This window comes from Cervus elaphus, chromosome 33 (genome assembly GCF_910594005.1).
Source record: "Cervus elaphus chromosome 33, mCerEla1.1, whole genome shotgun sequence".
NCBI lineage: Eukaryota > Metazoa > Chordata > Mammalia > Artiodactyla > Cervidae > Cervus > Cervus elaphus.
The window spans coordinates 61,731,839-61,754,961 of NC_057847.1; the positions used below are offsets into that span (position 1 = coordinate 61,731,839).

The following is a 23,123-nucleotide window of genomic DNA, read 5'->3' on the forward strand; positions in this document are numbered from 1 at the left end:
GGAGAGGGAGGTGGGAGGGGGGATCGGGATGGGGAGTACATGTAAATCTATGGCTGATTCTTATCAATGTATGACAAAACCCACTGAAAAAAAAAAAAAAAAAGAATCAAGGATGACTCCAAGATTCTGAGCAGGAGCAGCTTAAAGAATGACGTGTTACTAATAGAGAGGGAAGGCTGGGATGTGAGAGGAGCAGAGGTGAGGAAGGAGGGATGTTGAAGTTCAGTTTCGGTTGTTAAGATTGAAATGCTTCTTACAGATCCAAGTAGAAATGACAACTAGGAAATCATAAATCTATGGTTCAGGGGAGAGCACTGAGCTGGTGATACCTGGAAGGCATTACAAGAAGTGTGAGGTTGAGGACTTCTGTGGTGATGCAGTGGTTAGGAATCCACCTGCCAATGCAGGAGACACAGGTTTGATCCCTGGCCTGTGAGGATCCCACACACCATGGAACAGCGGAGCCTGTGCACCACAACTACTGAAGCCTGCGTTCCCTGCAGCCCAGCTCTGCAACAAGAAAAGCCACCACGGTGAGAAGCCCATGCTCGGAAATGAAGAGTAGCTCCCACTCGCCACAACTAGAAAAGGCTCATGCGCAGCAATGAAGACCCAGCAAAGCCAAAAATAAATTTAAAAGTAAATAAATAAGTCTTTTTAAAACAATGATAGTAGTAAATAGGCAATAATTTTTTCAATTGTTTTAAAACTGTGAGGTTGGATGATGTCACCAAGGTAACAAAAGTGAGGAGAGGAGACCAAGGATGGCAGCGGGTCCACCCTCCACAATAAAGTGCTCCCTCCACTCACATCTCCACCTCTTCTATGTTCTCGCTCATCTGACTTCCCTGACCTTCCAAGATCCTGCCCTCCACTTGTCATATAAAACATGAAGCATCTTCTTTAATCCACTCCAATTTTAAACTAGGCTCCACACTGAACTCTTCCGGTTCTGGTTCCCAGCTTGATTAGCTTCTCTCGCTTCTCTCTTCATCCACTGGTCAACAACAGCAAACTGAGGGTCAGTACCTGCTCTCATTCCCACCACAGTTCAACTAAGGTGTCGGAATTCTCCCTTCCCTTCATTGCCCGACACATTCAGTTCTGCACTTCTCTGTTAGAGTCATACCGCCCCTCTTAAGAAAAATACCAAAGAGTTTGTAAGATGACTGTTTCCAAGAAATATTAAAAACCTTTCTGGGACTGCATATACTTGACAATTCAGCCTTGTCTCTCAGCATCGCCCACAGGCAGATCTACATTCACAACCACACCAACCTTCCAATCAGTACCTTTCTCTCTCTTTCTACTTGGTAACTGCCACTTACCTTCCTCTGAGCTTGTCTCTAGGAACTCTGTAAATTCTATTCTCCATGGATGTGGCTGCTCCCTCCTCTATCGGCTGCTCTAATGGCCATCCATTAGCCTATCTATCTATACAGTGTTTATTAAACTTCCCTGACATTAGTCCATCTTTGGCACCAAATATAATTATGTGACTGGAAAAATTTTAATTTCAGTTAAAATGACTTTTAAAATAGGCCCATGCATAGTTCTTATCTCCTTACAAAAATTATTCACAAGCATGCGACAGCTTCCTTTCAGACACTTTAAAATAGAAAATACGGGCTCTTTCTGGAAATGATGAAATCATAGTTCATCAAGATTAAGTGACTCCTCTAAAGCCATGATTCATAGTTAGGACTGAGGGCTCCTGTTTTAGTAACCTGTTGACACATTACATTTAAATAAATAATAAGCTGATTGATAACAAGTGTCAACAGTAAAATACTACTAATTTCAGAGGACATTAGTTTGTTGATGTGTATGTAGCTGAAACTCTCACATTTCTTCCCATGCATGTGAAAGAAGGAGTTGTCAGCCCAACCCAAGTTTGCAGGGAGGTCATACAAACGCAGAGTTCAAATTGTATCTCTACTCCGGTAATCTGTCCTTCCCTGCTGTCACTCCCATTATGGTTCAATTAACAGTGGAAGCCGGGAGCGACTTGATGAACATCTGTCTCATCCACCTGGAAATAATTCAATAAGAGCACACTATGGGAAGATATTATGGGACACCAACCTGAGGTTTGGTTTTTTTTTTTTTTTCCATTTGCACTCCAGGTAGCAAGGGTAATTCAGATAATGGGAGGGAAAAAGGTACTCCATCACCTGGAAATATTAGGCCAATTTCACAGTGTAGCATTCTAACACATACTGAAAAGGAATAAAAAAATAATAACAAATGGATTGGACTCATGAAGCTACATGTCACACTGGCATCACTGTTATAGATCATATAAATAAAGCACAGCATCAGCAGAAGCTGCTGTCAAACAAAGTGTGTATGTGTATGAAAATTGCTCCGTTGTGCCCAACTCTGTGGCTCCTTGGCCTATACAGTCCATGGAATTCTCCAGGCCAGAATACTGGAGTGGTAGCTGTTCCCTTCTCCAGCGGATCTTCCCAACCCAGGGATTGAACCCAGGTCTCCCACATTGCAGGCAGATTCTTTACCAGCTAAGCCACAAGGGAAGCCCAAGAATACTGGAGGGGGTAGCCTATCCCTTCTCCAGGGGATCTTCCCAACCCAGGGATCGAACCCAGGTCTCCTGCATTGCAGGCGGATTCTTTACCAGCTGAGCGAAATAGTATATATTGTATAAAAGAACATATTTTTGACATATTACCTAAGCATTTTATGGGATACCCAAGGATGATCTGGTAATGGACAAAAAACACTAAAGGACCATTAGCCTATATTGTGTGGAATGAACAGATAATGACAATAGCAATTAAGTCTGAAAGGAAACACACTTTTGTGTGTCTGAAATTCCCAAATTAGACACAGTCATCACTGGATAGATCTATAGATTCATTTTTTAATGTTCATTATTTGTTGATTTCTTCAAACCAGATTATTTTCAACGCCCCAAAGAAAATATTCCAAAAACATAGTAAAAATGTGCTGCCCAAGCCTAAAGAACTATTTATTTAATAATCACCACTCTAAATTGTTTTTAATTAGCATATCTAAATAAAAATCTCTCTTCATTTAAATTGTTAATTATTTCCCTCAAATGCTATGCTCAATTATGTTTTTAAGACATCTGTTTGTAACGCTCTTCCCATCCAGAATAAAAAGTTGTGATGCTAGGCTTAGGAAAAAAGGTTACAGAAACTACAAATATTTCAGAATGAAAAGAGAAGACAGCCAGTGAATAAATATAATCGCCTTCAAGCAATACAATGGGTAATAGACAAGGGAGGCAAACCACTATTCTCTACAGATGCTAGAACAGCAAGAAATGGGCTTAAACTGCAGGTGCAGGAGACAGGCTTTAGCTTAGACAGAGGAAAGATGATACATCATGTTCAACAATAGAGAACCATTATTATGAAAGATAAGACTCCTTTTTTCCCCCCAAATTATTGTAAAACTGTTTCATTATTGTGTGAGGTTTGTCGGAGTCATATGAATTTAGCAACCGTAGCTGGTAGACCACAAATCACTCCTGCAGATATACGATACCACCGCCACTTGATAATTATGCTAGCAGATTTCACAGAGGTGTAGAAACAGTTCAGAGATATAGACTAGGAAAGATCCAAGGGCAAAATTAACCCTGAGGAAGAAAACATTCGCAGTGTGCCTAAAAGAACTTAGAAAAGAGGCATCAGGTTTAACACTTTCAGGGTTAGGGAAAGAGACACACAAGTGGCTATCACGTGATTTCAGCCACGGACTGCCGCATTGAGTGGAAATGAATACACAGACTTGCCCTGGGCATGTGAGTCCCGCGGGTCAGAGCACTTCCACCCGACAGCCTGAGCCCGGGAAGGACGTGCCAAACGTCACGAGAAGAGCCTGCTTCTGGCAACTCAAGAACTTGTCATTTTGTTTGGTCCCATAATTGTGTGAACTATTTCCAAATTGGCGACAATTTAAAATCAATATACCCAAGTGAAGTTTTAATTTAATGCTTATACATCAAGTGATTTTTCACAGAGGATGAGCCACATTTCTGGTGCTGGATAAAATGAATTCACTAAAAACAGAGCAACATCACATTAAGAAACCAATCTAGGTCTCTATTCTAAAAAAAAAGTGAAAATTAGGCATGTGTAAAATGTAGTTTCTGAAATCTTGGGCTTCCTGTCTCTTTCTCTATCTTCCCAACCCCTGCATCTCTCTCTCTTTCCCTCTCTCTCACTCATTGAAAGTATTAAAATGAAGATTTCAGGGAAACAATTCATAGGAATCTGAACATTACTCAAATATGAAGCTCATTGTAATTGAGTGATCTATCTCTTGAAGATAAGTAAATTGACCTAAGTTCAAGAGAGGATTTAGCACTGACATTAAAAGTCATTTCACAGAAAATTTGGAAAAGAACCATGACACAGCAAGCAATAATAAGAGCCTTTAGGTGAAATGTAAGCAAGAGCTGGCCTCAGTCTATAAAAAAGGTAACTGGCTTTCTCAGTGGCTCAGAGGGTAAAGAATCTGTGTGCAATGAGAGGCCCAGGAGATGCAGGTTTGATCCCTAGGACGGAATGATCCCCTGGAGAAGGAAATGGCAACCCACTCCAGTATTCTTGTCAGAAAACTCCCATGGCCAGAGGAACCTGGCGGGCTACAGTCCATGGGGTCACAAAGAGTTTAACATGACTGAGCAACTAAGCATACAACACCCTAAATGCCCAGTTTATGTCTGATTCCATCTTAGTAATGTGGAAATAATTCAGTCTTTCATTTGACAGGCATTTATTACAAATCTACAACGTGCCTGTAACTATCTTTAGACCACAAGGGCCTGCTCTGCACCGACATGGAAGATATTAAGAAGTAAATAAATCCTTATACAGACTTCTTTCTGAGAGTGATACATGCTATGAAGGAAAATATAATGATATAATACATAATGGGAGCATGCAGCCCAATCATAAAACAGGCAGGACTTCCCTAGCGGCTCAGTGATAAAGAATCTACCTGCTAAAGCAGGAGACACAGGTTCCATTTCTGGTCTGGCAAGATCCCACGTGCCATGGGATAATTAGGTAAGTGCATCACAACTACTGAGCCTGTGCTCTGGAGCCTGACAACCACAACTACTGAAGGCCACACACCTGAGAGTCTGTGCTCTGCAACAGAAGCCACAGCAACGACAAGTCTGTACACTGCAATGAAGAGAAAAGTTCACACAGCAACGAAGACCCAGTATACCCCAAAAAAGATTAAGATGGTATTTTTTTTTCAAATGGGGAGAAGATCTAAATAGACAATTCTCCAAAGAAGACACACAGATGGCCCAAAAAAACATGAAAAGATGCTTGACACTGCTAATTACTGGGGCTTACCAGGTGGCTTAGAGGGTAAAGTGTCCGCCTGCAATGTGGGAGACCCGGGTTCAATCCCTGAGTCGGGAAGATCCCCTGGAGAAGGAAATGGCAACCCACTCCAGTACTCTTGCCTGGAAAATCCCATGGACGGAGAAGCCCATGGGGTCACAAAGAGTCAGACATGACTGAGTGACTTCACTTCACCTCACTTCACCACATGGCACTAGTGGTAAAGAACCCGCTTACCAATGCAGAAGACATAAGAGATGTGCGTTCGATCCCTGGGTCTGGGATATTCCCAGAAATGCAAATCAAAACTACAATGAGACATCACCTCACACCAGTCAGAATGGCTATCTTTAAAAAGCCTGCCATCAATAAATGCTGGAGAGGGTGTGAAGAAAAGGGAACCCTTCCAGATTATTGGTGGGAATGTAAACTGATACAGACACTATGGAGAACATTATGGAGGTTCCTTAGAAAGCTAAAAGTAGAGCTACCGTATGATCCAGAAATCTCAGTCCTAGACAGATATCCAGAGAAAACCATGGTTCAAAAGGACACACGCATCTCAGTGTTCACTGTAGCACTGCTGACAATAGCCAAGACACAGGAAGCAACCTAAATGTCCATGACAGAGGAATGAATAAAGACGTGTGGAGTCCCTGTTAGAAATGGTGTACAGTGGTCACATAAGATAATGTCTTCGTTTCTGGAAGAGACATACAGGGTATTCAGGGATGACGTGCATCATGTCAGGAAAAGACCATGTGTGCGTGCTTATCAGTTCAGTTCAGTTCAGTCGCTCAGTCGTGTCCAACTCTTTGCAACCCCATGGACTGCAGCACACCAGCCTTCCTTGTCCATCACCAACTCTTGGAGCTTACTCAAACTCATGTCCATCAAGTCAGTGATGTTGTCCAACCATCTCATCCTCTGTCATCCTCTTCTCCTCCTGCCCTCAATCTTTCCCAGCATCAGGGTCTTTTGTAATGGGTCAGTTCTTCACCTCAGGTGGCTAAAGTATTGGAATTTTGGCTTCAGCATCAGTCCTTCCAATGAATATTCAGGACTGATTTCCTTTAGGATGGACTGATTGGATCTCCTTGCAGTCCAAGGGACTCTCAATAGTCTTCTCCAACACCACAGTACAAAAGCATCAATTCTTTGGCCCTCAACTTTCTTTATAGTCCAACTCTCACATCCATACATGACTCCTGGAAAAAGCATAGCTTTGACTGGACAGACCTTTGTTGGCAAAGTAATGTCTCTTCTTTTTAATATGCTGTCTAGGTTGGTCATAGCTTTTCTTCCAAGGACCAAATGTCTTTTAATTTCATGGCTGCAGTCACCATCTGCAGTGATTTTGGAGTACCCAAAAATAAAATCTCTTGCTGTTTCCATTGTTTCCCCATCTATTTCCCATGAAGTGATGGGACCAGATGTCACGATCTATGTATTCTGAATGTTGAGTTTTAAGCCAACTTTTTCACTTGACTTGTATGTGTGTGTGTATATATGCATACACACACAGAGAGATGGCGGGGGGATGGGAGAAATACAGCAAAATGTTAACATATTTAGGGAAATTGAAAAAGACATAAGCATTCCTCTACACTTCTTTTAGCGGTTCTGTTGAAACAATTTCTAAAAATTTTAAATTACCTACAAAGTTTTCTAAACAAAATTTCAAAAATAATGAAGAAATTTAATGGTAAGAAGATAAGCCAGTATCTCAACAAATAGAACCTGAATTAACTCCAAAATTTTCTGTATAACTATAAAAATTAAGTTATCCAGGACATTCTTTCACTCATAAAATAAAAATGACTTCTAGTAAAAAAAGGAAATAAAGACAAACATATATTACATTAAAAGATGTTAAATTATTATAGAAAGAATACAACTGAAAGCATGGAGATTAGATTTATTTTATATGATTGATATAACAAATTAACACACTTTCAGCAGCTTAAAAACAACACCCATCATCATCTCACAGTTCTTTGGTTCATAAATCTGGGCACAGCATGGATCACCTGGCTCCTCTGCTTCAGAGCTCACAGGACCAAAAACAAGGTGTCACCAAGGCTGAGTATCTTTCTGGAGGCCCTGGGGAAATCCACTTGAAACTTATTCAGGTTGTTGACAGAAGTTAGTTCCTTGCAGAAAGACTGAAGTCTCTATTTTATGGGAATTCCTCCCATAAAAACAGACTATATCTCTACATCCCTTGACTTTGGGCTCAGGCAACAAAGATTACTTTGTCCATGACAAGGCACTAGAAATGAGGCAAGACTAAGTTTTAAGAAATTTTGAATGTTTTAACTTGCCTTCTTGTACCTCTACAATCATCATGAGAAGAGCATCTCTCTCTGGCTCTCCGGGTCAAGATGAGAGACATGTGCAAAACAGCCCAACCCAGTCAAGGTGAGCTGATTTCCAAGTGATCTACAGATGTCTAAGCAACATAGTTGTTATAGAGATCTTTGTTTCAAGCCACTGAATTCAAAGATGATTTGAAGGAACAATGGCTAATAGTACAATGAGCTAAATGCTAGTCTACACTAATCTGAAAGTTTATAAGAATTCACCCAGAATCCATACAAAGACAAAGGAGAAAATAGCAACAATAAGGAAGCTAAGAGACAAGGAGGGTAGGATGAAGGCTGACATAACATGCAACTGATATCTGCAAAAAAAGAATAAAAGGAATGATGGACAAGAGTATTTACAGGGACAACAAATGAGAATTTGACATAATTTAGGAAAGACATAAATCTTCAGATCAAAAGAATATGTTTGGTCCAAGCAAGAAATTAAAGATAAATTTATATCTGGATATATCACAAAAAAAACAACAGAACACAACAAATTTTAAAGGATTATAAATTTTCAGAATTAAAATAAAGATGATCTATAATGGATCAATTACTCTAACAACAGAGTTATCATCAGCAGATTTTTTTTAATGGAGAAAAGTCTTTAAATGTTTGAGGAAAAATCAATTTAAATCTCTAGCTTTATAACCAAATAAATTATCACCCTGAGTCAATGTAGCTTTAGACATACAAATACCAGAAAAAATTTAAACTATTAAAGAATATACTTCAGAAAGAAGAAAAGTGAAAATAAATTTGATATGTAGGATATAAGTAACAATGAACACAAAATATCGATGCCAGTGCATTAGTGAATTTAAAATTAACAGTTAACTATAAAATAATTCTTTCTCCTGGCTCAAAAGAGGTAAAACCACCTTTTTATGTGTGCATACTCAGTTGCTCAGTCGTGTCCGACTCTGTGTGACCCTATGAACTGTAGCCCGCCAGGCTTCTCTGTCCGTGGGATTCTTCAGGCAAGAATACTGGAGTGGGTTGCCATTCCCTTCTGCAGAGGCTTTTCCCAACCCAGGATCAAACCCAGGTCTCCTCCTTTTCCCATTGCCAAACAACGTATGAAAGAAATGTTCAGCAAGACTAGTTACAAAAATGAAAATTCAGACCACATTAACATATCATTTTATATTTTCCATACTGAAAAAAAATGTATCTGATATTATAGTCTTGTAATAAAGAACTCACACACAGCTAGTGATAGTGTCCACTGGTACAATCCTTTTGGAAAAGTAGCATTATCTGGGAAATTCAAAGATGTATCATCCCTTTATGCCTGCAATTCCACCTCTAGCTATCTTAAATTACTTGTCTTACCTTTCTTTAGCATACTAAAGAAATCCTTCGAAGGTACTCAAAGAGAAAAATATACAATTTTTTTTGTATATTAAAAAAAGCAATCCTTACTACATCATTGTTTTTAATAGCAAAATATGGAATCAACCTAAATGGCCATGAGAGAATGGATAAATCACCTATAGTGTACTCATACAGCATTAAGGAGTCATGAAAATCGATGAACTAAAATTACATTTATCAACATAGATAAATCTCCAAATACATAAGGTTAAGTGAAAAATCAAGTTGCTGAATCATGTATGAAGCAAAAAAACGTTCATGCAAAGTTAAAAACATCAAACAGTACAACATATTTTTATAAATGCATATACACACAGCAATAGAACAAAAATACCTATTGGAATTATAAACACCAAATAAAGCCTAGTGCTCACTCAGCAGAGAGGTGAAGAAGAATGGGTTTGAAACATTATAAGAAACTTCCAAGTTAAAAAAAAAGAGTATTAGAAAATCTTCTGAAGCAAGTATGAAAAATTACTGACTTGATAAAGCTGGGTGGCATATACACACATTATATTATTTGCTTTATTTTTCTGCATTTCTCTCATATTCTGTAACAAAAATATCTGAAGATTTTTTTTCCTGAAGACCATTCAGCTTAATTCAGGAGAGAGTAAAATGCAATCTGGAAGGGTGTTTTAGTGGCAGCAGCCCTCCCAAGAGTGGACATGCCCGCAACAGATGACCAGAGAGAACAAGGCTGCATTTACACTGATGAAACACTAATGGAGAAACAACAGGCTCTCCAGCCCCGGCATGGTTTCCCAGAGAGGCAGGGTGGAGACTGGACTTCTCTATAATCCACAAATCTCTCCAGCAAAATTTCCTATTCTGCCCATGGGTAAGACTGACCATAGTGAGGGGAACTCACCATGTCATCAACTTTAATAACCTTTCAAGGAAGACCGTTTCAAGGCTTAAGGAAAGACTGGCATCTCAAAAAGGATTTAGGAGCCAGAAAGACAAGTTCAAACACTGCTTTGCAAATTATTTAGGTAGGACCCTTGCTCTTTCTTGAAGCTTCAAAATTCTCATTCTCAAAATTAGGTTAGCTTACTTCTTTTGCAGAGTATACCTTAATTCATTTAGTTAACATTACTTCCTCTTGACCTCTGTCCTCTGGTTTTAGCAAATAATACACTGATGACAACAACAACAAAATACAACTACTATTTATTGAATGACGTGCTTTTTATTCCGAACACTTTAATATACGGGGCATCTGAGTCTCCCAATACTTTTGTAAGTTAAATTTTTACTTAGAGGTTAACATTCCTTCATTTGCAGGGTATAGTGAGAAATAAATTAACTCACATACATAAAACACATAGCATCACATCACTCAATATGTGAGTATATTAAACTTCACTCAAACAATACTGACATAAACAAAGTGCTTCAGAAGCTAGATGTATTATTTGTGGAAAATGTGTTTTGTCATAAAGAAAATGCTAGTCTTTACAACCTAACATATCAAATTGCATACATTGCTAAATCAAGTCTTGTGACATTTCTTAGTATCAGTCTCCTCACCTGGAAAACAGAAATTTAAACATTTAACTTACAAAAGTATTGGAAGACTCAGATGCCCCATACATTCAAATGCTAGGAATAAAAAGCATTCAGTCACTCAATAAATAATAGTTGCTATTTGGTTGTTGCTGTTGTCAATGTTATTATTCGCTAAAACCAGAAGACAGAGGACAAGACAAGAGGAAAAGAAATTGGGAATTTGTGATCACAGAGTAAGAAATTAATTATGAATTTTGAAACTCCTGAAAATCCTATTCAATCTAATGTATCTCTGAAAACTTTCAAGAGAATAAGAACATTTCATCCTCAACAAAACTTTGCATAACTAAAACCCCTACAGCTTTCTCCTAATGATTGGCAGACTTGCTTGTTGGCAAAAAGATGAATAAAAAGGATCTAATAAATGCTTGGGTCTTAAGTCTTCCTTGCTCTCAACAAATACATTCAGAGGAGCATAATAAAATCTAAAATTAAGATTGTCAAATGAGAAGCATCCTTGAAAAAGTTATTAGAATTTATATTGTACACATAATTTAGCATATGTCTTTTTATTGTATGTTCTTTTGTTCACTTTCAAATCTCAGGAACCATCCAAAACTGTAGGTTATATTTTTGGTTCTCAAAGTACCATCTCCATACCAGTAGCACTCAGGGACTTGATAGAAATGCAGATTTGAGGGCCTCAGCGCAGGCCTATGGAATCAAAAGCTACCGGACTGGCTCCAGAAAGTGTGTGCTTCACAAGACTTCCAGGTGATGGGGCTACAGGTTACAGTCTAGAAGCCCTGGGTCACATCACAGGAGATCGCAGTTTCCAAATCTCCAGTGTTACTTGTGGTGCCCTGGCCACTCCAGGCAGAGGCAGGCTGTGCAAGGAATTCATACATTGGTGGGCAGCCTGGATTAGAAGACCTCTGAGATTCCTTACATCTTTGATGCTGCAAATAATGGTCTCTGTACTTTCCCATGATAGACAACCCAGTCATGAGAAGAACTTTCAAGTGCACATGGCAGCCTTAGCAAATGCAACAACTAGAATGGAGATGGGCTCTGTGGTATTAGAATTCCACATGTTTTGCTTCTAATGTGTTCATCCAAACTAAATAAAAGCCTGAAGTGGAAAAAGAACCTGCCAGCATCAAGTAAATCAAAGTCATAGACAAGAATCTCAAAGACAAAGATCTGCTGGCCTGCCCTTTGACATGTTTCTTTTTTTTAAAGATTTTTCTTTTTTTTTTAATATGGATCATTTTTAAAGTCTTTATTGAATTTGCTACAATATTGCTTCTGTTGTTTATGTTCTGGATTTTTGCCACTAGGCGTGTGGGATCTTAGTTCCTTCACCGTTGATTGAACCCGTACCCCCTGCATTGGAAGGTCTTAATCACAGGACCACTAGGGAAGTGCCTTTGACATGGTTTTGAAGGATGCAACTTAGGTCAGGTTCTATGTGGGAGGTGACAGAGAGACCCTACTAAGTTCAAGGACTCTGAGCCCCTCTTGAGAATCAGCTGATAATCATATACACATATCTCTTACTCAGGCCTACCACAGAGAAATCTCTTAAAGGGATATTAATATACTATATATAGAAACCCACACAGGTTACCAATTCCAAGTTAATACTAAATCCAGAAATAAATTAACTTTTATTTATTAATTATTTATTTATTATTTATTAATTATTATTTATTAATTTATTTATTAATATGCCTTTTATTTTATTAAATAAAAGGCATATTACCCCTCCCAGGAATACCTATCCCATTTGTTCTAGGAAGCAAAGCATTCCAGGCCCCCCAGAATATCCTCACCCCTCTCAGCCTACAGTGCCACTCAACAGAAAGAGACTTGGCGACTCCAAAAATTGCTTTGCAGAGAGTTCTAGATGGAGCTAAAATCAAGCAAGCTTCAATGCACATTCATTTCTGTCATGGAAGATCCATTCTCATATTCCAGATGGACTTTCTCACTCTGGGCTTATTCTTGGTTCTCCCTGAGTTTACTAGCATGGCTGCACCTTAGCCAGGCCTAGAGTCTCTTTTTATAATAGGATAGCAGGCTTCCTTGCCGAAAAGTTTATTCCCAATCAAAATGATTTCATTTATTTCCATCCACATTAACTATGCATTCATAATACATCTTCCTTCCAACATTTAATTCAGCAATAAAAGTCGGGGGAAGGAAGGCAGATGCACACAGGAAAATTGTATCAGACAGAAACTTTCAAATATGTCTCCTGTGGGCCGAACTAAGTTTTACATAAACTCTAAATAACCTATATAGTTACATATGGATCCAGCAGGATTCATTTTCATATAAAAATTGAAATCTCAACTTTTCACCATTATTTTTATTATTGATATTTATTGCACATCAATAGAGTACTAGGAAAGAGTTGCTAATAAATTCTAACGCTGTGCTAAAGTTAATATGGAAATTTGTGTATCATAAAACCCAGGCTTCAATGCATGATTTTCTTTTCCAAATACCAAGCTTGGGTCATATTCTTACTGAATTCTACATCATAGGAGTAAAAAAGTTATATCCTAGTAGGGCAATTTTCAATGTATAATTATGATGATGTCTTTGTAGCTTGTACTCTGGATGAATTACTAAGTAGGGTTAAAATGGAATCACGAAGTGCTTTTTAATAAAACACGAGCATCTATAAACAATTCTCATGTTGATTATTTAGCATCAGCTTCATAACTAGAGAAAATCAGGCAGGTACTAGGGTGTTGCTCCTGCTCCTTGCAATATATAAAGTTTATTATAAAATTACCACAGCAGAAAGTGTTTTCATTTCTTTAATGAACAAAATGATTGCATTGCCTAGTTATGGCTCCCTTCCCACACAACACTAAGCATAAAAGAGAATCCTAAGATTGTCTTTCAAAGATTTGTCTCAGTACCTGGCATCTCCCTGGTCACTGTATTTAGATCTCTATCAGAAAAGACAATGGCTTGGGAAGCCCACCCGCCTCAAGTCCAGACTGCTGTGGATATGGCTAGCCATGGCAACTGGGGCTTCATTTTATCAGGAAGGCTTTCCTGTCTTGCTTTGACCCCTGGTGATAAGTATCCATCATGAATAAAAATATAGTATCCTTAATTGGTTTTAGAAATCTAATGAGTGTTCGCAGGGCCAAGATGAGGGACAGTCACAGAAAGATGTCTGACCACCTCTTGCACTCACCAGAGTTCTCTCCTCGGGCCACCCACCATGGCCAGTAATGACAATGGCCCTAATACACCTTCTATGTATATAACATATCCTCGGGTTGTATAATATCCCAAGAAATCAATAGGAACCTTCCATTTAATCTCCCAAATGTTCAGGAATAATTTTTGATAATACCTTTCTTCCTCAACACAGCTATAAAATATTATTTGAATTTTTAGCATAGTTATCTTCTTGAGGAGCCTGATAAATTCATGCTCACAGACTACCTAAATCTACTCTGGAAGAAACAGAAAAAGCACACCTTGCCGTTGTGTACTATCACACAACTCCTTTCCTATACCAAAGTTCATTATAGATTAGCACACCATTCCATTTTGCAATGGCTTATAATTGTGCCTTTCTGATTTTCTTACTTTCTGATGTGAAATTCCAGAAAATTAAACAAAAATAATAATTTGTATTTAAACAATGGCTTTTTCTACCTGGTTCAATTATGCTTCTGTGATTAAAGGTTTTTATGGGGCAAGAAAAAAAAAATAAGCCAGTATACAAAATCTTGTTAGCTAATTTAGAATCTGCATGCCTCTTTCTGGCATACTGTGAAATATGTTCCCCCAGATGCTGCTAGGATTAAAAGAAAAACCTCTTTCTGTTACCACAGCTTCTAGTCCTCCCCTGGAGCAGAGTTTAGGACCCAGGATTGTTCCTAAATTCTTGCACTACCTCTTCCACTAAGCATGAGAACTCTCATTGTTATATCTTCAACTGAGTTCTTCATCTTTTCCAGAATCCCCCCTACACAGCCACCCACCTATTCCAATCCCCCACTCCTTTCTCCTCCTCCGTAACAATGGGTCCAAGGTCCCAGCGCTCGAAGGACTTGCGCCTTTCTGGCATGTCTATTACCTGTACAGCGAATTATGATCTGATTTCCCCTCCCAGATCCAAAACCTGTACATTTCTCCCTCTGGCCTGGATCCTGTCTGAGGGTGGAGCTGCTAAGTGTGTCTTATTCCAAGTTCAAGCTACCTAGAAGCAGATGCTGAAATGGAGTTTGAGGTACAAGACATTTATGAGGTATCCACATCTGTGAAAGGAAGGAGGAGGAAGCAGAACTGGGCCTAAGGAGAAGTCAAACCAACCTTCAGACTCCACAAGTCTCCAGCCCATCTTGGAGTTTTGAAGAGAACACTGCTCTTAGGGTCATGCCACCTCCAACCTGGAGGACTGGACCTTTCCACATTCTCTCGCTCGGGCAGCAGCCGTGGGCTGCCCGAGTAGGGTGTGCCCCCAGACCACCAAGTTCTCTGTAGCTGAGACAAACTGAAGGAGCTGACAGTTGAAATCTGTCTGTTTTCCACCCTTCCTTCAGTTAGTTTTTGCCTAGAGAAGGGTCCCCCTCCATGCTGGTCTCAGAGCTCATCACCTGTCTACACTCAGATTCAACCATTGACTCGACTCTAACAAGCTACCTTTCACAAGTTCGCAGTTCCCTTACTAGGTTCCAACAGGAAGTGATTAGAGAACAGGAGGAAAGGAGAAGCCAGGGAACTCTTTCCCTGTCTCTCTGTTTAAGGGGGGCCTCTCCTCCCTGGTCCCAGTTCCTGCTGAAAAATTCCACCCTCTGGAGAGTCAACATCCAATAGGTGGGCTGACCACAAACCCAGCCTCCATCAAGTGGCCCGAACTCCTGGGCTTCAGCAACACCTCTCCCTCGCCTTATTTCTCCAGACTCAAGAATGGTAGTAGCTTCTAGCTGTGACTTCCTAGTAGCCACACTGTCCATTGTTTGGCTTCTCCGTTCTTCCATCACCTATGTTACCAATCCCTGATGTTAAGTTCTGCTGGAAATATCTAGAAAGGTTTTTGTTCACCTGACTGGACCCTGATACAACTTTCTCAGAAACAAAATCATATACAGAAATCCTAAAAAAAAAAAAAAAATAGAAAAAAGATGAAAGTCCTGAAGCTCTAGCCAAATGGTATTGGGAGCACGATGCTCTCGTCCCAGAGAGGCTTCGGGCTTCTCAGAGAGTCTGCAGCCCACCATGCATGATCCTCGTTACTACTGGTCCTTTACACATTGCCATCATGCAGGTGGAGTAAACCGGAGCTCAAAAGGGACTTCTGTGCTCCTATGAGAACAGGGACCATCCCAGAACCAGCCAACTACATGACAATACAGCAGATAAGCAGCCACCTCAGAACCATCAGGGGGCCTTATATTGGATACTTCCTCGCCTGTCCAGTACAGAGAAAAAGTTTTACAGTGGCTCAAACAGTAAAGAATCTGCCTGCAATTCAGGAGACCTGGGTTCGATCCTTGGGTTGGGAAGATCCCCAGGAGAAGAGAATGGCTACCCACTTCAGTATTCTTGCCTGGAGAATTCCATGAACAAAGGAGCCTGGCAAGCTACATGGGAGTCGCAAAGACTCGGACATGACTGAGTGACTTTCACTTTCAACATTATGTACCTTTCATCTTCAAACCAGGGGATAAGTTACTCACATGGATCATCTTTAGATACCTACAATAATGGAGGGCATGACTCTGTCATACCACTGATTGCCACTGGGTCTTCATATATCTGTCTCTTCTATTAGAGGATCACAATAATTATTTCTTATCTAGCAAAAGTCACCCATAAGAGAGTGCATGGCAGATAGTCAATTCTTAATTTTCCCTTGAGTGTTAACATTTTTTTTCTTTCCATTTTTATGGTTACCATGCAAGAGAAAAGAACAACAGGACATTCACAAATAAGACTCCATTAAGAGGGAAAACATGTTAACATGACTATCATTAGAGATAACTTTAGATGAAGCTAGAATTCCTCTTGGGAAACGTAAGAAATGTAAGATTTAAGTAGACTTGAATAAATTCTAACTTTCCCCCAACAGGCACCAATAAAAACAATGGGACATTGCCTTACTTCAAAATGAATGATTACTCTTGACAATATAAGTATAAACAGTGCTTTAAAATCTGTTAAGATACATGAAAGAAAAGAAAGCAAGATCTTAGTAGGAATCAAAGTAAAGCAAAAATAAAAACCATTTGGTATGAGTGAACAGTTACTTTGCTCATCTTCAAAATTACAACAGCTTTTTATTTGGAAAGGGAGACCAGTCAACGATTTGATTAGAGTTCATCATTCAGGGGAAATAAAGAACACTGAATAATTGCAGTACATGAAGGATTGTGTTGGAAGCTTTCACATGATTCCTTGTACAATCCCTAAAACAGGTTTGTGAAATATCACCCCACTTCATGGAGGAAGAAACCAGAGACCTGTAAAAATTAAATTACTTACCCAAAGTCAAGTAGTGAAGAAATGGGATCAAAACCAAAGTAATCTGATGTCAAATCCCCATATTTTTCTATCTTCACTGTATGAGGATTTGAGTGAAATTATTGCTCCCTTAGTGAAAACATTTTGCCTATTATTTAAAAAAAAATGTTTTCCCAAAGAGAAAATAATTTACTCTGCATTCCTCTTTCAAATGTCAATTTTAGGAACATAGCTTACTTTTTATTCTCCTGATAATCCAGAGGGAGAAAACAGGAGCTGTATTTATGACATTTTTTCCCCTGAAATCACCTCACTAAGTAATTGTTCTAATTATTGCTTTCTTGCTAAGATAATATCTGTTAAATGCATGCCTGTTTATGAACTGGTATTCATCCACTTATTAGAATTAACCTATCTTTGACCCTCATAATGGGGCCAGATTGATATAGTTGAGATTAATGAGTCAATTATTTTTGGACAAGGTACACGGAACACAAACTGTTTCACACTGATAGGACCTACCACATGGTATTTTTTACTTCCTGTATAGCTTTTGACATCCATAAAAAAATCTGGTGCAGCACTTTTTCCTGCAACTTAACAATGATAAATACTGATATTTTCCCAAGAACATAGAAATCATCTGGATGAAAAAGGAAGTGATAACATAAGAGTGTAAGCTATTCTTTAAAAGCAATTGTCTTTAAATCCTTTTACTTGACAAATTCATGCTTCCACAGACTTAGGTGCCTCAGAGTGTCATTTTTACAGTTCAATTAGCCTGCTATAAGAATTTAGGTTCCATTATTGGTGAAGCAGGAGACACTGACAAATTAGCAACAGACTAACGTGACAAAACACTAGAAATCTCCAGAATCGCTGAGAAACCTTTCTTGTGAGAATTAAATATGAGATATAAATCTGCTTGTACAATTGACCCTTTCATTTCTTCAGACACAATCTAAAATCTTTGTTTTCTTCATAGAAGGTCAAGGTCCATACAGTTGCATGGACCCCAATGATTTTTATGGTTTCCAAACCTATCTACTGATGATTTCCAAATGTTTTTCTGGCTCCGATTATGAGTCTGAGACCCAGACTCATATTTTCAAGCACCCAGATGATATTCCCAGCTGTGTATCCTGGAGACATCTCAAGCTCCCGTCACCCAACTTGAAAGTTCAGCCACAACAATGAAGCCAAGATGTGGCTTTTTGTGTAACAAGACCCTGAATGACCATTTTCCCTGTTCCTGTTTTTAGACATTTTCTCTTTTATATAATGAATGCTCATTTCCTTTAAAATAGAGCAATACTAAACAGTAAATAACTGTGTGCTGTGTTAACTGTTGGTCGCTCAGTCGTGTCTGATTCTTTGCGACCCTGTGGACTGAAGCCTGCCAGGCTCCTCTGTTCAGGGGATTCTCCAGGCAAGAGTACTCGAGTGGGTTGCCATGCTTTCCTTCAGGGGATCTTCCCAACCCAGGGACTGAACCCAGGTCTTCCGCATTGTAGGCAGATTCTTTACCATTTGAGCCACCAGAGAAGCCTTTAAACAATAAACATACAAATTTAAAATATTTTTAAGCAGATCATGAAGTCAGTAATACTGGCTTCAAATCTTATATCTGACACCTCTAGTTATGTGACTTGGGCCAAGGTATTGAATCCCTTGGAATTCTGGTTCCTGGTTATGTAAAATGGGGGATAGTAATGGTTCTTATGTCATAGGACTGTTAGCAGACTTAAGAGTAAGGCACACCAAGAGCAAGCCACACAACAGGTGCTCAATAAATGCCAGCGGCATGGATGATAGTTTAGAAAGCTCTTCTTGCTGACTTCCCTATTGCTTGGTAACACCACCAACTGTCCAATCACACAAACCAAAACCTCTGGAGTCATCCCACATTTTCCCTCTCATTTTCCACAGCCCTAACCCCCTAAGCTGTCACTTTCATTACTGCAGGCCTCTTGACACCATCTTTCTCCCTTTTCCTATGTCATCGTTTGCCACTTCCTACATGCTTTCCCAGAAGGCTCATTCTGCAAGAGGCAATTCTCAAGGCAATGCCCAGAGAATGTTCCCTGGAACTCAGTCAGACCATACCCCTCCTATGTTTAAGATTTTCCAATAGCCCCCATTTTTAGGATAAATTTCAAACTCATTTGTAAGACATCTGAGGCCATTTGTGATCTGATCCTCATTTCTTGCCAATTCCTCAAAATTCCTATGCCCAAAACATGTAAATCTATTTAAAAATCCCTGAAACTGACCATGTTTACTTCATTGCTTCTGCTCGCACAGTTCCCTTTCTGCCAAGTTTATCTTCAACCTCTGATTCCAGTGGTAACCTCCCTAAAGAGCCTTTCCTGACTGGCCCTAAAACTACCCAATAGAAATGGCATTTCCTTGCTCTGTACTCTGTATATCTTCTTATACATATTTCTATAGCTGTGCTATCGATCTGCCTTGTATTTACTCTTTTATCTTCCTGTTTACTAAACTGAGTTCTCCTTGAAGCCAAAATCCATGTCTTTTCAATTTAATATCCCAAGAGCCATAACACAATATCAGACACATAGTCAGCACTCAATAAATGCTTGGTGAATAAAGGTTTAGCTTTCACTGGCTTCCCTGATGGCTCAGACAGTAAAGAGTCTCCCTGCAATGCTGGTGACCCAGGTTCAACCTGTGGGTTGGGAAGATCCCCTAGAGAAAGGAATGGCTACCAACTCCAGTATTCTTGCCTGGAGAATTCCATGGACAGAGGAGCCTGATAGGCTACAGTCCATGGGACCACAAAGAGTCGGACACAACTGAGCAACTAATACACACACAGCTACTGAGTATTTAGCTGTTTCAATTTATGTAGAATATAACATGCATTTTAAATACTCTGCAACTAAAGCTTGATGAAAGGAAAATGTTCAAATTCTATATTAAAAGATGCTACTGTGATTTTAAAAAAGTATTTAATGGCTTTTCCGCTCCCGCTTTCGAGGCGAGGAGCACAGCTGGTAGCTGCAGCGTCTGTTCAGCGGAGGTCGAGTGTACCAGACTCGTCCAGAGCCAAGGTTGCAGTATCACCTACTTGCCTGCCCGGTCCCCTGCCCGCTGTGCCTGCTGATGGCCATGCCTTGGGGACAGAAGAGCAAGCTCCGTGCGCGTGAGAAACGCCGCCAAGCACGCATGGAGACCAAGGATCTCGGGGATGCTCAGGCTGCTGCCTCCCCCACCCCTACTTCTGGGAGTACACCCCCGGGCTCCCCCACTGCTGGTGCGGGCCAGAGTCCTCAGGGAGCTGCAGCCACTAGCTCTCCTGTTGCAGGGGCTTCACACCCACGATCTAAAGCACATGCCAGGCGCCAAGCTAAGCAACCTAGAAATTCTTCCCAGGCCTCAATCTTTTCTAAGCCCGCTCCCCCAGATCCTCTGACTAAGAAGGCAGGGGTGTTGATGCATTTCATGCTACAGAAGTTTAAGATGCAACAGCCCATTAGGAAGATAGATATGCTGAAGCTTGTCCACAAAATGTTCAAGGCACATTTCCCCGAAATCCTGAAGAAAGCCACTGAGCGCATCGAGCTGGTATTTGGCCTTGAATTGAAGGAAGTCAAGCCGAATGGTTACTCCTATACCCTGGTCTGCAAGGAGGACCTTGCCAAAGATGGGGTGCTGGGCAGTACCTTGGAGGTGCCGAAGAATGGGCTTCTGATGCCTCTGCTGGGTGTGATCTTCCTGAATGGCAATTCCGCCTCTGAGGCAGAGGTCTGGGAGTTCCTGAATGCTCTGGGCATCTATGATGGGAATACGCACATAATCTTTGGGGAGCCCAGGAAGTTCATCACTGAGGAGTTGGTGAAGGAGAAGTACCTGGTGTATTGTCAGATTCCTGACAGCGATCCCCCGAGCTATGAGTTTGTGTGGGGCCCAAGAGCCCACGCTGAAACAACCAAGATGAAGGTGCTGGAGTTTGTGGCCAAGATCAATAGTACCGTCCCCAGCGCTTTCCCATTCCATTATGAAGAGGCTTTGAGAGATGAGGAAGAAAGAGCCAAAGCCATGTCTGCAGCCAGGGCTCGTGGTGCTGCTAAGGCCATTGCCCACTCCAGGGTCCCACCCAGCAATCCGTCCAGCCCCCAGTGAGGTCTCAGGCAGCGTCTTCACTTTGCTTGACCAATACCGCCAACCTTTTTAGTAGTGAGAGGATAAAGTGTGGCTGGAAAGGTCATATTTTTTGTGCTCCTGTTTTACCCTGTTACCTTTCAAATGTTGTTTCTTTTCCTAGAATGTTTGTTTAGATTCAGAATCCAAGCTTACGAATGACACAGATCACACATTTGTTGTCTGTCAGATCTAAGAGTAAGAGTTTTGGCACTGTGTAGTACAGTTTGAAAAATCCTTGCATCTTTTGGGGATCCAGAACAAGATAACATAGCTTTGGAATAGGAATTTTCTTAGAAATGTGAAAGAATGCTGTGGTTTTAAAACAGATGAAAACGATGTAAGCTGTAGTCAAGTTTTGATTTATGTTATTCACCTTTGTCTTTCTCTTTCTAACATTCGGCAGTACCCTTAGTGATACACTTAGATGTTCTTAGCTTATTCAAGAATGCTGATAAAATTAATAAGAAACTACAAAAAAATAATAAAATAAAATAAAAAAGTATTTAATGAACACATGTCCTTAAAATAAGTGAAAAGTGTTAGTCACTCAGTTGTGTCTGACTCTTTGCAACCCCATACACTGTAGCCTGCCAGGCTCCTCTGTCCACAGAATTATCCAGGCAAGTGGACTGTCATTATACTGGAGTGGGTTGCCATTCCCTTCTCCGGGGGATCTTCCCAACCCTGGGATTGAACCTGGGTCTCCTGCATTACAGGCAGATTCTTTATAGTCTGAGCCACCAGAGAATATACCAACTGAAATAAGACGTATATATAAAAGATGTCATTTTAAAGCCCATCAACTCCACTTCAAATATATACATCTTCCCAGATCTGTTTTATTTCCTTGCTGGACACCATGAAATTAGCAAAACCAACATTAAAGGGTGAGTTCTAGTTGTTCATCAGGCCCCACAGAAATAGCAGAAAAAGGAGATTACAAAACATTTTCATGCAATGATATTATCAATACATTAAGATAGGCACTGATCATTTCTTTGAAAATCTTTTCCGTTATCCCCCACTCTCACCCTACTTTTAAGGCCAAGTGTCTCCTGAGAAGACGAGGGAGGTTTCCACCTCAAGGAAAATGGTCAGTGCTAGATGTGGAGACTCAAGCTTAAGTTAATGAGTCTGCAGTGTGACAATAATCTCCAAAGTCAAGGTTTTATAGCAAAACTAAGAAGTACTAAGTTTTCTCTATTATAAGCTCCCCATTTATATAAGAAAAGTAAATCTGTTGAATTCAGATCATAGGGTTTTACTATAAGCGATAGAGGACTGGAGCTGGAGGATGTGATTCCAGGGAAACTTGCACCTGAGTGGAAGCAGAAGGAATTATTTTTTCCCCTGGTCCTCATTAGCAGCAGCTAGAGAAAGAGAGGGAGAAGAAAGAGATGGAAAGAATATCCTCCCAGCCAGGAGTGACCCTCAGGCCACAGACAGGATGTAGAAACCTTCAAGTTGAGGAGGAAACTCTGGATAAGGGCCACTTGGCCTTTGCTCCTCAGAGCAAATCTAGGAAACTCTGCCAGCTCCTCTATCTCAGTACAGCAAGGGAGCAACATGATAGTTTCTCACCGGTGATTTAAAAACGGATGGCAAAGGCTCCGAGGTGAACTAGCATGCTGTCTTGCTGACTCTGGATGTCCGGCCTGGTGAGGCCAAGCAGCAGAGAGGTCCTGGCTTCCTCCCCACTGCCCAGGGGTCTCCAGGGGCTGAAAGAACAAAGGAATCTGAAGAGATCCATACATACAGATAAGGCTGGTGGAGCCCCCAGGTAGGAAATGAAGATATTTAAACTCAAAGGAAAAAAAAAAGATTTTACTAGCAGTGCCCCACT

At 40.2% G+C, this 23,123-nt stretch overlaps 2 protein-coding genes across 2 annotated transcripts in view; one reads left to right on the forward strand and one right to left on the reverse strand.

The window, feature by feature from the left end:
- Positions 1-23,123, reverse strand: part of THSD7B (thrombospondin type 1 domain containing 7B) — a 989,572-nt gene that overhangs the window by 869,764 nt on the left and 96,685 nt on the right. The gene's annotated exons all lie outside the window — the stretch shown is intronic.
- On the forward strand, positions 20,246-21,259 carry LOC122688415 (melanoma-associated antigen B1-like). The gene has a single exon (XM_043894411.1). It carries the CDS (start codon positions 20,246-20,248, stop codon positions 21,257-21,259), a length of 1,014 nt encoding a protein of 337 aa, XP_043750346.1.

Bases quoted from the DNA above. Each gene is read 5' to 3' on its own strand.
- LOC122688415 (XM_043894411.1), top strand. From the start codon at position 20,246: ATGCCTTGGGGACAGAAGAGCAAGCTCCGTGCGCGTGAGAAACGCCGC.